At 63.2% G+C, this 13,074-nt stretch overlaps 2 protein-coding genes across 7 annotated transcripts in view; one reads left to right on the forward strand and one right to left on the reverse strand.

Moving 5' to 3' along the window:
• Positions 1-1,550, forward strand: part of ZMAT5 (zinc finger matrin-type 5) — a 33,526-nt gene extending 31,976 nt beyond the window's left edge. Inside the window, exon 6 of the mRNA XM_054843917.1 lies at positions 1,231-1,550. Within this exon, the coding sequence (XP_054699892.1) occupies positions 1,231-1,321 (91 nt within the window). The 3' untranslated portion in view covers positions 1,322-1,550. The remainder of the gene's footprint in view (positions 1-1,230) is intronic.
• Positions 1,551-8,701: 7,151 nt separating this feature from the next.
• Positions 8,702-13,074, reverse strand: part of NF2 (NF2, moesin-ezrin-radixin like (MERLIN) tumor suppressor) — a 48,297-nt gene continuing 43,924 nt past the window's right edge. For 5 of the 6 annotated variants that reach the window (XM_054844250.1, XM_054844254.1, XM_054844249.1 and 2 more), the window contains one exon: positions 8,702-10,144. In XM_054844250.1, the coding sequence (XP_054700225.1) occupies positions 10,094-10,144 (51 nt within the window). In that variant the 3' untranslated portion in view covers positions 8,702-10,093. Of the gene's footprint in view, positions 10,168-13,074 lie in introns of all 6 variants that reach the window. The other variant, XM_054844253.1, reaches the window with a different exon arrangement.

Raw genomic sequence — 13,074 nt, forward strand, 5'->3', positions numbered from 1 at the left:
GATCCCATTTTTTGCCTTATTTCTCACTTTATCATTGATTATTCACAGCTGGGCTGACCATCGGGGTGGCTCCCTGCCGTGCCACGTCCCTGGGGTGCCCACGTCCCCGTCCGTGCCCCGGTACCCGGGCAGGAATGCTGCCCAGGATCTGGGACCTCTCTCCTCCCAAGTCCCACCGTCCGCTTTGTCGGGTTTGTCTCCCTGGGTGGGGCTGGCCCCAGCAGACCCCAGCCCACTGGGAGATGGGGGGCCACGGTGTCCCCCATGCCCGGGTGGCATCTCTCCGGCCGGGCACGGCGGCGTGGGGAGGCTGCCAAAGCCCCTGCTCCCCGCCGGCGGTGCCTTTGGAGGGGCTGCGGTGGGAGGGAAGGGGGAAAACGTCCCCAGAGCCGTAACGGGGTGGGAAAGAAAAAGGGGGGCGGTCGGCACCTCTCAGGTGCTCATCTGAACCCCAAAGATGCTCAAGAGCAATGGGGAAACTGAGGCACAGCTGGACAGGCTCCAGATGTGCTTCTCATGTTGAGACTGTCACAAGAACCCCCAAAATCTCAGAACTGGGTTTCTGCCACTCCAACCCCACCATTAAAATCCCCCCCGGCATCCCGCAGCCACCCCGGCCACGTGCTCAGCCTCAGCCGTCGCCTCATTCCTTTCAACGCTGCCGGGAATTTTCGGGCAGCTCCAACCTGCCCCTGCGCTAAACCTTCCGCCTCCGGCGGGATCATCGGCCAGGACCCCGCACCGGGGCTCCCCAAAACCCGTCGTCCTTCCCCAGCCGCTCCCGGCAGCGCTGCCCGTGCAGCCACCGGTTGGTTTTAACCAGCTGGGGTCTCCTTTAAGCTATTTTTTAGCTGGGAGAAATTTCCTTCTCCGACAGCGGAAAACCACCACGGCCGCGCTCCCGAGCTGGGGAATGTCAGGGACCATCGGATCCCCGCTGCTCCGGGCTGTCGGCTCCCAGGACAGGATCCTTCCTCCCGGGATGTCACGGATCGGGGGTAGCTTCTTCCAGCTCCGATAAAAACTTCATCCCCCAGCGGGGCTCGGGACAGTGTTGGGGTACGTGGCCCTGCACCCCACGGAGAGTCTCCGGTGTCTGATACTGCGGTTGAGCTCACGGCACGGCCCTGAGGGGGAGGATGCTGATAATAATAAGTGACTTTTAGGGTGAAAGAAGCCCAAAAAGGCTAAGTAGCCTAATTGAAAAATCTCCTCCTTTTTTTTTCTTAGCACATCAATTTGCTTCTTGATGTTAACGAAGTCACCCTCCCAATTAATTCTCTGTTTGCCCACCAGAGGCCCTGGGGTGGAAACTCATTAATTTCTCACCACCTCAAGCCCGGCAGGAATAACACGGCAAATTTCTGGGCTTTTCCCCACAAATCCCGGCAGGAGATCTCCACGCTCTGCAGCAACAGGGACCTGTCGGAGCATCCTTCCCCGTGGACGGGGGAGGCAGACGGTCCGTCCCAGCTCCCGTTGCTTCGTCCCTCGGGACAGAGGGCACGAGCGCGCGGCGGCACTGGGGAAAAATAAGAATTAAAGAGCGGCTTAATTGCATTTGAAGTCGTGATTGGTTTTTTGTTCATTAGGGATTATCGGCAGAGCGGTCTCGGTGTTTCGCCTGAGCCCGGCTGGAGACCCTCCCCTCCTGCTCAGCTGCACCATCCTCTTCCTCACGGGATGAAGGCTGGGACCTACAGCCCTCGTCCCAGTACCTCCCAGTACAGTCTGCGCCATCTCCCACCGCCCTGCCCCGCAGCCCCTGTGCTTCGATTTCCTCGCTTATTTGGGGGTGAGAAGCTCTAACTTAGTTTCCTCGGCTCTCGGTCCATCGCCGCACGCTGAGGGGATGGGGTGGAGGCAGCGGCGTCCCCAGACCCCGGGGATTTCGGGAGAAAAGCCCAGCCACAGCCGGGTGATTTACACATTTCCCGCACCGTTGGGACGTCGCAAATGTTCCTCTTGGTAATTCCTCCGTTATTTTATTAGCTGTTCCCCTTCCCAATTCTCCCTCTAGTTCATTAGGGGCTGGGGCCAGCCTTGCCCACGGGTCAATGCCGCCTCTCGTCTCCATCCCTTCCCGGCCGGAGCGGGATCAGCACCTTCCCGATACTTGCGGGTGGTACCCTAATTAGCTGATCCCACTAACGAGGCAGGAGAAGCGCGATCCAGGACCAGCAAAGACCTCGCTCTCAAAAGTTCTGGATTTCGCATCCCGATGTCAGGATCTTGATTTCTCTCCGGAACACTGGGGGGGCATTAGAAGGAATAAAGCCGTGCTGGCACAGAGACGGTGCTGATGTTTCTTTAATTTAATCTTCTCCTGCTCATTTCTTACCGAGCCGCTTTCTGAGCCTCCCCTGGCAGGGCTGAGGTGCCTCCGCGCTCCCCGCCACCCCCCTGCCCCGCAGGACCCCTGTGCTGGATCCTGTCCCTGCCTGGAGCATATCCTGACAACTCCATTCATCCCGGCGTTTGCAAGTCCGGTCTCTGCCACATCCCCCAGTTGAAATTCCCATTTGTCCTTGTGGAGGAGACAGGGATGGGGATGGGATGGGATGGGATGGGATGGGATGGGGATGGGATGGGGATGGGGATGGGGATGGGGATGGGATGGGGATGGGATGGGGATGGGGATGGGATGGGATGGGGATGGGATGGGGATGGGATGGGGATGGGGATGGGATGGGGATGGGATGGGGATGGGATGGGGATGGGGATGGGATGGGATGGGATGGGGATGGGATGGGGATGGGGATGGGATGGGGATGGGATGGGGATGGGATGGGGATGGGGATGGGATGGGGATGGGATGGGGATGGGAATGGGGATGGGATGGGGATGGGATGGGGATGGGGATGGGATGGGATGGGGATGGGGATGGGGATGGGATGGGGATGGGATGGGGATGGGATGGGGATGGGGATGGGATGGGATGGGATGGGGATGGGGATGGGGATGCCTCACAGGAATGGGAAAGCTCACAGGCATGGGGAAACCTGGCAGAGGTGGGATGGTGCAACCTGGTCTCGGTGCCCTCAAATCCCCCAGGACAACCCCATGGATAACCCACCCCGGGGCAGCGTGAGGATGCTGGGGTGGGGGCGGCACCACGGTGTCCTCCGGGATATAACACCGCTCACGCTGAGCACGGGGAGGGGACGTGAGTGGCCCAGGGTGGCCGTTGTGTCATTTTAAAGTCACCCGCTGGCACCAAGCCCTCGGAGGCGCTGGAGGCATCAATCTCCCAGGGCTGTTGCTGTCAGCCGGGTATTTAGTGAAATGTTTCTTAAATGAACGCTTGATGGAAGAAGAGGGATGGCTGCAACATACCGAGCCGCAAGGTTATCCCTGCCGCCGCGCCGGCTGCCAGCTCCCAGCACCCGCTATTAAATCCGGGGGGGGCGGCTGCGATAACCCGCCGGGGAGGTTTTGGGAGCTGCTGCCTGGCACGGCCGTGGCCGGTCCCGCGCTGGGACGCATTTCAGAGCAAATCGCCCCCAGGATGGGGGAAACGCTGGGTAAAGCTCTGGGCAGCTGGCGCAGGCGAGGAGGGAAAGGAGAGCGGGAAAGGCTTTGAGACCCCCAGTTAATTTGGGTTTGCGAGGAGGAAAATAGCCCCTCCGTGGGAGGAGGCAGGACTTCTACTTAGGAGAAATTTTTCTTTATGATAACTGGGAAAAATTGAAATGAGCCTGTTCTCAGCATCCCTCCGAGTGGATGCGGTCCGGGATGCCGAGGGCAGCGGTGACTCCACTTGCTCCGGCCGAGAGACCGAGCCAGGAGATAATTCCCAGAGACCTCAGTCAAGGACCTTCTTAAACTCATTAACAGCCTAAAAAATGATTCGTGGGAGGCGCAGCCTGCCCGGGAAGGAGTGCGGTAGCGCAGGGCGGGCTCCAGCTTTTCACAAGGGGTACACGAGCGGGGAGCAAAGGGGGGGGGGCTCCGGCAGAGCCCAGAGGCACCACGCGAGGCTGAGGCCACCCCAACCCCAGCTGGCTGAACTTCAGCCCATGCCCTCAGTGATAGCGGCAGGAAGAGGAATAAATGCAACAAAAGCCACGTTCTAGCGCCCGTGCGTCTGTGCGAGGGCGGGCGCTGGTGCCGGGCAGGTCACCGAGCGGCTTTTCTTTGCTGCAGCCAACGTTGAAGTCAGTCCCCAAACCAAAACCCTTGGCTGAGCTTCCAAACCGTTTAGAAGCCGCTTCCACGCCTCCCTCGCAGCATCCCCGCGGCTTTCCCCTCTGTGCGGAGAAACGCGTCACCCCAGAACCCTCCTGCAAGGAGCTTTACCTTCAGGACGTGGCTGTGCCGGGCCAGGCTCTGCTCCCACCCTGCCGTCGGTGCGCAGGGGACGCTCGCCAAGAGGCACCGGCAATCGGCCGTGCCGCGCCGGCACGGCGACCTCGGGTAGCGACACCGGCTCCGTCTCTCCAGGATGCTGGAAGCTGCTGTGCTGGGACGAGCCGGTGCCGTGACGCCAGGACCCAGTGGCACCCAGTGCCATGATGCCAGGAGCTGGTGGTTCCTGGTGCGATGATGCCCGGGCCAGGCGGTACCCAGCACGGCGATGCCCTGCCCGGCAGTAGGCGGCATCCCGGCCGGGCTGTGACCGTGCCGATGTCCCCGCAGCTGGTGACGCCTGTGGCTGGCTGGGAGGAGGCGATGGGAGCAGGACCGCTCCGGATCAGGCCCCGGGGCTCCCCGAGCAGCGGTGGCAGCAGATTCCTGGGGAGGCCGGGAGGGACGATGCTGCCCGAGGTGGTAACTAGAGGAGGGACAATTAACGGCGGGGGAGAAGGGGTGGGATCCTGGCTGGAGGGATCCTGGCCGAGGCAGCGTCTCCTTCCCCGGGGCCGTGTCCCCGTGTGCTGGTCGGCAGTGCCTGCTCGCTCTCCTCCGTGCCCGGGGAGATGCTGGCCCTTGTGCTCTCAGGGCAGCAGCTCCCGGGATCTCCTGGGCACCGGCTGGTCCCAAGCACGTTGGATGGTCCTACACCAAACCACACGGTCCTACACCAAACCACACGGTCCTACACCAAACCACTGGGTCCTGCAGCAGACTGCGAGCTCCCACTCCCCACCACGTGGCCCTGCACCAAACCAGGTGGTGCTGCAGCCTGCTGCACCATCCTGCACCAAACCACGGCATCCTGCACCAAACCATGGCATCCTGCACCCCAACACATGGTCCTGCACCCCAACACATGGTCCTGCGCCCCACCACATGGCCCTGCGCCCCACCACATGGCCCTGCACCCCACCACTCCTCACCCAGCATCCCCCCGCTCAGCCCGAGCAGCCTCCAGCAATTCATCCTCCGCTCACAGGGAAACGGTGGTGGCTGGAGCAGCTCCACGTGCTTTTTATTTTATAGCATCCATACGTTATCCCCTCCCCAGTGCTCTGCCTCGGTGGCTGAGTGGGCACCTCTGGTACCAGCCAGAGGTTTCGGAGCTGTGGCAATCCTTCCTCTTCGCCCGTGAAGTCCCTGAATAAGCCCAGACACACATCAGGCTTTTAATCACAGCTTTGCAGTGGCTGTCCCAGGGGAGGTGCCGGGGCAGGGGGAGATGCACCGAGCTCGCCAGGTCTCTGCTGAGAGCGGGACCCCCCCGGTGCCATCCCCTGGGTGCCATCCCCTGGGTGCCATCCCCTGGGTGCCATCCCCCAGGTGCCATCCCCTGGGTGCCATCCCCCTGGCGAGGCTGCCACTCCCCTCTGCTCTCCCTCCTCATTTCATTTTCTTTCCCCTTTTCTTCCCTGGAAGACAAAGGGCCGGGAAGAGGAGAAGGTGGAGGGACGCAGACGGCAGCGCTGTGCCGGCGGTGATGAATGGGACGGATGGGGACGGCACGGGGCTGGCAGCCACCGGCCGAGGAAGGAATAAGGCCCCCACGGCCCCAAGGTGTCCCTGAGGAGCAGGACCCCAGCCGGCTTCGCCCCTGGGGAGCAGTGTTTTACGTTGGCATCCTGCAACCCGGCCCCAAACCACGCGGGAGCTGAGCACCCATGGGTGCCCCGAGCTCCCCAGGGTGCCTGAGAGCAGGGACGGGGCAGCCCATCAGCTGCACCCCCGATTCCCACCCTGTGCCGGGTCCCCATTGTGGTGGGCAGAGGGTGACCCCGCAGAGCCACCCGCAGCCCTGAGGTGCGCTGGTCCCCCCCAGCTCCAGCCTGCACCCGTGGTGGCCCATGGCCAGGCACCCTCTGTGCCGTGCCGTGCCGTGCCATGCCGTGCCGTGCTGTGCCATGCCAGCCTGCAGCCATTAAGCGGTGAGTCAGAGCCAGGTCGGTGCTGACTAACGCCCGCGTGCCGGCTCCAAGCACCCATCCTGCGTGCCAGGATGCCCGCTGCACCCCGACATCGCTGGGGTGCACGACTGCACTTCCCCGCTTCACTTCGCCGTGCAAACACACCTCCCCGGGCACAGGCACCCCACGCGTGCAGATGCCCTTCCCTTGTGCACACCCCCCGCCTTGATGCAGGTGCACCTCTCGTGCAAACGCCTTCCCCCCGTGCACACACGCCTCCCCCGTACGAGCCCACACGTGCAGGAGCACCCCAGGCCCAGCCCTGCCCGGGGGTGAGCCAGTGTGTCCCCCCCCCCAGCCCACGCTGACCCCCACCCCCTGCTCCTCCTCCCACCCCCCCAAGGCACCCAGCGCTGGGGGCAGCACCCCGGGGTGCAGGGGGGCACCTGGGGGTGCAGCAGCCCATGAGTGGGGGGAGGCTCAGGCACCGCCGGACGAGGTCGGCGTACCGACGGGCAGCCCCCGGAGCCGGACAGCTTCGACGGCACCATCCCTGCCTCAGTTTCCCCATCCGCCTCCGGGCCACTGGCTTCCTGCTACGAGTCGGGGTTTGGGGACAGGGACACTTATGGCGGCAAGAGCTCGTCCCCAAGTCACCCCCGCCATGGAGAATCGCCGCCGAAATGCCCAGTCGCTGCCTGGGGTTCGCAAAACCCCTCCAATTTCCCTCCCAAGGAACCGGTGGCAGGAGGAAGGCCTTGGGAGAGGTACATGGCAGGCACTCTTTGATGGGTTTGGTTTTTTTTTTTTTTCCTTGGGCAAAGTCATCTCGAGCCAACCCACACCCGCTCTGCCGCCGCCGCCTCGGCTCTGATGAATTTAATTTTGCTAAAGAGGGAAAAAAAAAAAAAATCAGAATGAGATTTCCTTTGAAAGCGGAGGAAGGGCCCAGGCTGCGGGGCGGGAGGGCGGGCAGGGAGCGGGCACGGGGCTGCCCGTTACAGCGTGGGGGCTGCGCGTCCGCACCGCTGCCGGGGTGTGAGGCTGCACGCGTGCAATGCTGCGAGTGTGAGGCTGTGAGCGTGCGAGGCCCTGAGCACAGGGAGCCGGGAGCATGGGAGGCTGCAAGCGTGCAATGCCGTGAGCGTGCAACGCGGCGGGCGCGCGGTGCTGCAAGCGTGCAGTGATGCAAGAGTGCAATGCTGTGAGCACGTGGGGATGCAGGCATGTGATGCTGTGAGTGTGCAAGGCTGTGAGTGTGCAAGGCTGCGAGTGTGCAAGGCTGTATGCGTGCAAGGCCGCACGCATGCCACGCCGTGAGCGTGCAACACTGCAGGTGCACGGTTCTGCGAGCGTGCAGGGCTCCTGGGGCGCGTGGTACCCGGAGCATCCCCCTGCGCTGCTGCCCCCGGCCCCGCAGCCGGAGCTGGGAAAAGCCTTTTCAGCTTCACTTTGGGGCCGAATCCCCCGGCCGGGGGCTCTGCCCGTCCCAGGCAGGCAGCGCAGGCAGTGCAGGCAGCGCAGGCAGCGCAGGCAACACACCAGCTGCATTATCAACACCGGCGGCTGCGGGCAGCACTCCCACCCCACGCACGGGAAATCAGGTCACCCTCCGCTTCCCTCGCACGCTGCCTCCCAGCAGCCCCGAAATCTCCCGTTTCCCATCAGCATCCCTTTGCCAACCCCTCCCCCAAAAAAAAAACCCCATCCCACCTCCATCAGCCCTGCTTAAAACAACAAAAAAGGGGGGGGAAAAACCCCCCAAACCCCACACCCCCCAGCCCACCCACCGGCGCTCGAGGCCGAGCCCTCGCCAGGAGCTGCATGTTATCTCCCGGGGTTTCGCTGCCGGTGAGCAGATAAACAAGCGCGTCCATCGCTGAGCGCATCGAGTCGCAGCGGGGCCGGGGGAGACGGGAGCAGCCCCCCGGGTTGGGGCTTGCCCGGCCTCGGGGATGTTCGGCACGGACGGCGGTTTGGTGAAGCCCCACCGGCAGCTCCGGTTCGGGGCCAGCAGCTCAGCCGGATCCCCGGGTCCCCAAAGGGGTTTTATCCGCAATTAATTAAAAAATTGAGGTCAATGCAGCGTATCATTTTATTTATTCCAGGCATGCCGAGATCAGGCAGCGCCGGGCAGAGCCCCAGGGATGGCAAACACAGGGCTCAGCACCCCCCCCCATCCCCAGGGCACCCCAAACCCCGGGAGGGAAAAGGGGTCCCTGCTGCAAGCGGGGATGGAGGAGCCCCAAGGGTGCGGGGACGGGGGGGCCCCCAGAGCGATGGCGGGGGGGGTGAAGCCATTCCGCCCCGCAGGGAGCTGCCGGAGGGATCCCAGGGCCGCAGACGTGCTTCCCATTAAAACCTCCCCCTGCCTTTAGCTGCAGCGGCGCAGGGCTCCGTGAGGTTTTTCCCAAAGAAAAAAAGACCAAACAAGTCCCAGCTCCCCTAGTCCTAGTGCTTTGAATTTTTATTAAAACAAAGGAGAAAACGGTTATTTCTTCTGAGTACGACAGCCCAGGGGAACGGGGAAACCGGCCGTGCCAGGCCGCAGCCGTCCCAATCGCAGCCGCGCGCGGGGAGTCGATCCCAGGCAGAGTGGTTTTAAATAAAAAGGGTTCTGGATGCGATCGACCGCGCGCTGAGCCCCGGGCTGCCCCTCCGGCCGTGGGTCGGGTAAAGGGGCGGGAGGGAGGAATTGGGGGTCCCCAGGGGATACCCCGGGGTAGCACCGGGCAGACGGCAGCTGGAAGGGAGGTCTCCTCCGGAGCCTGCCTGGGTGGGCGAGGAAGAGGCAGGGCAGGATTTGGGCTGGACGCAGGGAAAGGTCTGGGCGTCCCCTGTGACGGGGCAGCGCTGTGAGCAAAGACACCCGCTTAAGGACAGGCAGGAGCAGGCAGGAGCAGGCAGCCCCTGGCAGGACACAAGCAGCCCCTGGCTCAGCCCGGAGGAGCTGGGGGGGGCCCCCACGCTGCGTTGGGGGGTGCCGGACCTGGGCACCCAGCGAGAATGGGGCCGTGCCTGCTCCCTGCCCGGCCCCGAGCAACCCTCTGGCCTCGAGCTGCCCAGGTTTGTCACAGTTTGCAGGAAAAAAAAAAAAAAAAAAGGTTTCATTTGGTTGGCACTAGCTGTTCTGCTCCTTATCCCTTGCAGAGAGAAGGAAGAGGAGGAGGAGGAGGCCTTCCTCCCCACCTCCTGCCCCTGCCTCCTCTCCCCAGAGAAGCAGGACTTAACCCCCACAGACCGAGGTCCCTGCAGCCGCTGCAATCCTGCTCCCTGCCCGCTGCCTCCCACCTCTGCCGGGCGCTGGGAGAGCTGGCGCGACGGCCCCTGATTTACAGCACTCTACTAGAACATGCTCTGTGTTCCTAATGGAGCTCCAGGCACCGCCGGCGCGGGGCTCCGGGGCCGGCACGCCGCTGCCGGCGGGAGAAGGCAGCCCGGAGGGACGGCATCCCTGCCACGGGAGACCCTTCGGCACGTTCCTTCGCTGGCTGCCAGGCTGGGGGACACGGCAGCAGCCCCGACCCCGGCACCGGGGGAAAGCCTGGAGGGCCAAGCCAAAAAACTACGCTAGAAAAAGAAGAAAAAGGCTGGGAAAAAAAGGAAAAAAAGAGGGGCAGGGAGGAAGAGGAATGGACGCTAAGCTAGAGAACATCACACAGTCCGTGGGTAGCCGGGCCCCGAGTCTGTCGGTGTACGGAGGCTGGCGGGGACCGGAGGGCGATGCCCCGCTCCCCGGCCCCGGTTGGGGCTCGCCGGTCCTGGGGGAGAGGCTCCGGCGGGTGAGGGAGCCGGCCGGCAGGCAGCAGCGGTGCGGAGCGGCTGGTCGCTTCCTAGAGCTCCTCGAAGAAGGCCACGCGGGACTTGGTGCTCTGTAGGGTGAGCTGCAAGAGAGCAGAGGGGGCGGCTGAAGGGGGACAGGGCTGAGCCCCTCCGTCCCGCAAGGCACCCAGCCCCGGCTTCACCCGGCCGGGGGGGGCACCGGGCTGAGCGGGAGGGAGCCGCTGCCTTTACCCCCTCCTGGCCTGGCCAGTTTTCCCCGGAAAAGGGGAAAGGGAAGGCGGAAGCAGGGATGTCGTGCACGGCCTGAGCAGCCGAGCCCAGGGACCTCCGGCCGGTCCCCGGCTGCAAGAAGCACAGCCCGGAGGCAAAGCGCAGGGCGAGGGGAGGCAGGCTGGGCTGGGGGCGCGCGCCCGCTCTCTGCTGCCGACGCCACCTTCCCCCCAAGCAAAGGCTGCCGAGGGACCGCAGATCCTGTCGACGTAGCGAGCGTGGCTGCGGGGTTCAGGTTGTGGGGTACAGAGGAGCCCGGCCCAACGGTGCCAGTCCTGGGCAGAGGGTTCCAGCGTGCTCCTTCCTCTCCTTGCCCTGATGGTGGGGGAACACAAAGCTGGAGGAGAAACAACCTCCGTCAGCTGAGGACAGAGGGAGAACCCCTCTCATCTCTAAACCTACAGCTCCTCCAAGGCGTCTGGGCCAGCCGGGCACGTGTAACCTCTGTCCCCAGTTTGGGACCGTCGTCTGTCCCATGCTCCAACCCCAAACCACCACCTGCGGTGGGATGACGTGGTCCAAGCGGCCGCAACGCGTGGGGCGGAGGTCATCATCCCTCTGCCCCGGGACCTCACCCCAGACCTGCTCCCTCCATCCCAGAGGATGGAGCTGGAGAGCCCTTCGCTCACAGGACCGCGTCCTTGGAGCCAAAGCTCTGCAGGACTTGGAAAGTCGGCCCAGAAAAGCTTTTCGCAGCGCTAGCAAGGCTATCCGAAAAATAATACCCCATGGAGGAGCCGCGAGCCCGTTTTCTAACGGGCCAAACGAGAGATGAAACATTCTCGGCGGCAAGAAAGAAATCACAGTATTTACAGATAACCACCCAAAGGAGCGCGGTGGGAGAAGTGCCACCTTCCAACCAGCTGCTGAATCACCGCAAGAGTTTGCCAAAGCAGCTGGCTAATTGCGAAGGCTTCATTTCAGCTGGATTAAGCAGCGGTACCTTCCGCCGGGGACGCCGGTTTTGCTGAAACAGGAATCCTCTGATCATGTTACAGCGAGTTAAGCCCCAGACAGAGCTGCCAAGCGCTTCCCCCTCCCCGCATCCCCCCACGGCCTTTCCTTGGTAATTCCTTCACAGCTCTAATGCCATTCTGAAAAAAAATATCTGTATTGCAGAGGAAATTTCTGCAGGGGCTTAATACCCTTTGCTGGCGGCATCTCCCGGGCCAGGGCTGGCTCTCCTCCTCCTCAGCATCCCCCCTGGAGCTGGATGGAGGGTGGATGAGACGGGACAGGGGCTCCGTGTGCTACGGGCAGCTCTTTGCCTCTCTTTCAAGGTTGGAGGGGGGAAAAAAAATGGGGAAAAAAAAGAAAAGGACCGGGCAGCTCCAGCCTGCTGCCAACCCCACCAACGGCCTCGGCGTAGGCTTCGTTTTGGCTCTTCCAGCAGAAATCCCGCCCGTGACCCAAGCAGACACCTGGCCAGGTCACAGGCCAGAGAACTCGGCGCATAAATCCTGGGCGGACATCACGGCACGCAGCATCGCCCTTCCCTTCGAGCAGGGCTGCTGCCCCCCACCGCAACGACCTGCTGCACGGACGGGGGCTGCGGTTCCTCGGCAGAGAAGGGCGATGGGTGACAGGGGCTGGAGGGGGGAGGTGAGCCTGAGCCGTCCCATGCATTTGCACGAGTGCCGGGGCTCACACCGGAGCCCGTCCGCCCGCCGCAGCCCAAAATGAGGGAGCTTCGCTTTCCCATTTCACCTAGGGAGCCCTTAGAGAGGCCAGACGCCCCCAAGGAGGAACACCCGCCCACCAGCTCTCTCCTTCGGAACACCCCGGCTCTAAAGCCATCTCTCCTGCCGGCTGGATTCCATCGAAGCACCCCAGCACCTCCCCAGCCCGCGGCAGCTCCTGGTGCCGCTCCATTCCAGCCCCCAGGTCCCCCCCAGCAAACTCGGCGCTCCGACGGAGAAATGAAAGGAGCCAGCTACAACCGCTGATGAGGCAGAGAGGGAAGATGTTTCCCCCCAGGCTTATAAGGGAGATTCAACTATTTTGAGTCTGCTCTCTGCTTTCAGCAGCTCTCCATTAATCCCTCGCACGCTTTCGTGGTGCTGGGGTACCGCAAAGCAGCCTCCGTGCCCAGAGCTGCGCCTTCCCGAGCAGACGCTGCTGCGGTGTCGGGGGAAGCACGTGGAGGCAGAGCTCCGAGGATGTCCAGCACGGGCACGAGGAGAAAGGAGAGATGCAGCCCTGCTCCTTCACCAGGGACTTTCATCCGTGACCTTCAAAGGCTCCCTGAGCTCCTCGATGTTGCTTTTTTACCTATCCAGGGAAACCGAGGCACGGGAAGAGCAGCCCAGCTGCGGGCACGCAGGGAGCAAAGATGGGTCTTGGCGAGACGGGGTCCCGCAGAGAGGTGCGAGCGCTGAGTTTCCACGAGGGCCGTGCCCTACTGCTCGGTGGCGCTCAGCACCGGCCAGATTTTGGCGTCTGAAAGGGAAGACCGCAGGGATTTCAACATGGGAGGCACCGCCACCTCTCATCACCCCCATGCCACGCTCTGGCCATTTCCAAGAACGCCAGAGGCTTGTGCGGTGCCGGCGTTGGGGCAGGAGGATTTCTTCCCGTTTAGGCTCCCTGAAGAGCAGCCTCTGGCCGTCTTTTCTCCCCGGTAACCCGGAGGGCGTTAGAAAAGCGCCACACGGGCGGGATACGGGCACAGCTGCCGTCAGCAGGAGCTGGGTTAGCACCGAGACCTCAGCAGGAGCTGGGTTAGCACCGAGACCTCGGCAACAGCTTCGGCAGAGGAAGG

This window comes from Grus americana, chromosome 16 (genome assembly GCF_028858705.1).
Source record: "Grus americana isolate bGruAme1 chromosome 16, bGruAme1.mat, whole genome shotgun sequence".
Classification (NCBI taxonomy): Eukaryota; Metazoa; Chordata; class Aves; order Gruiformes; family Gruidae; genus Grus; species Grus americana.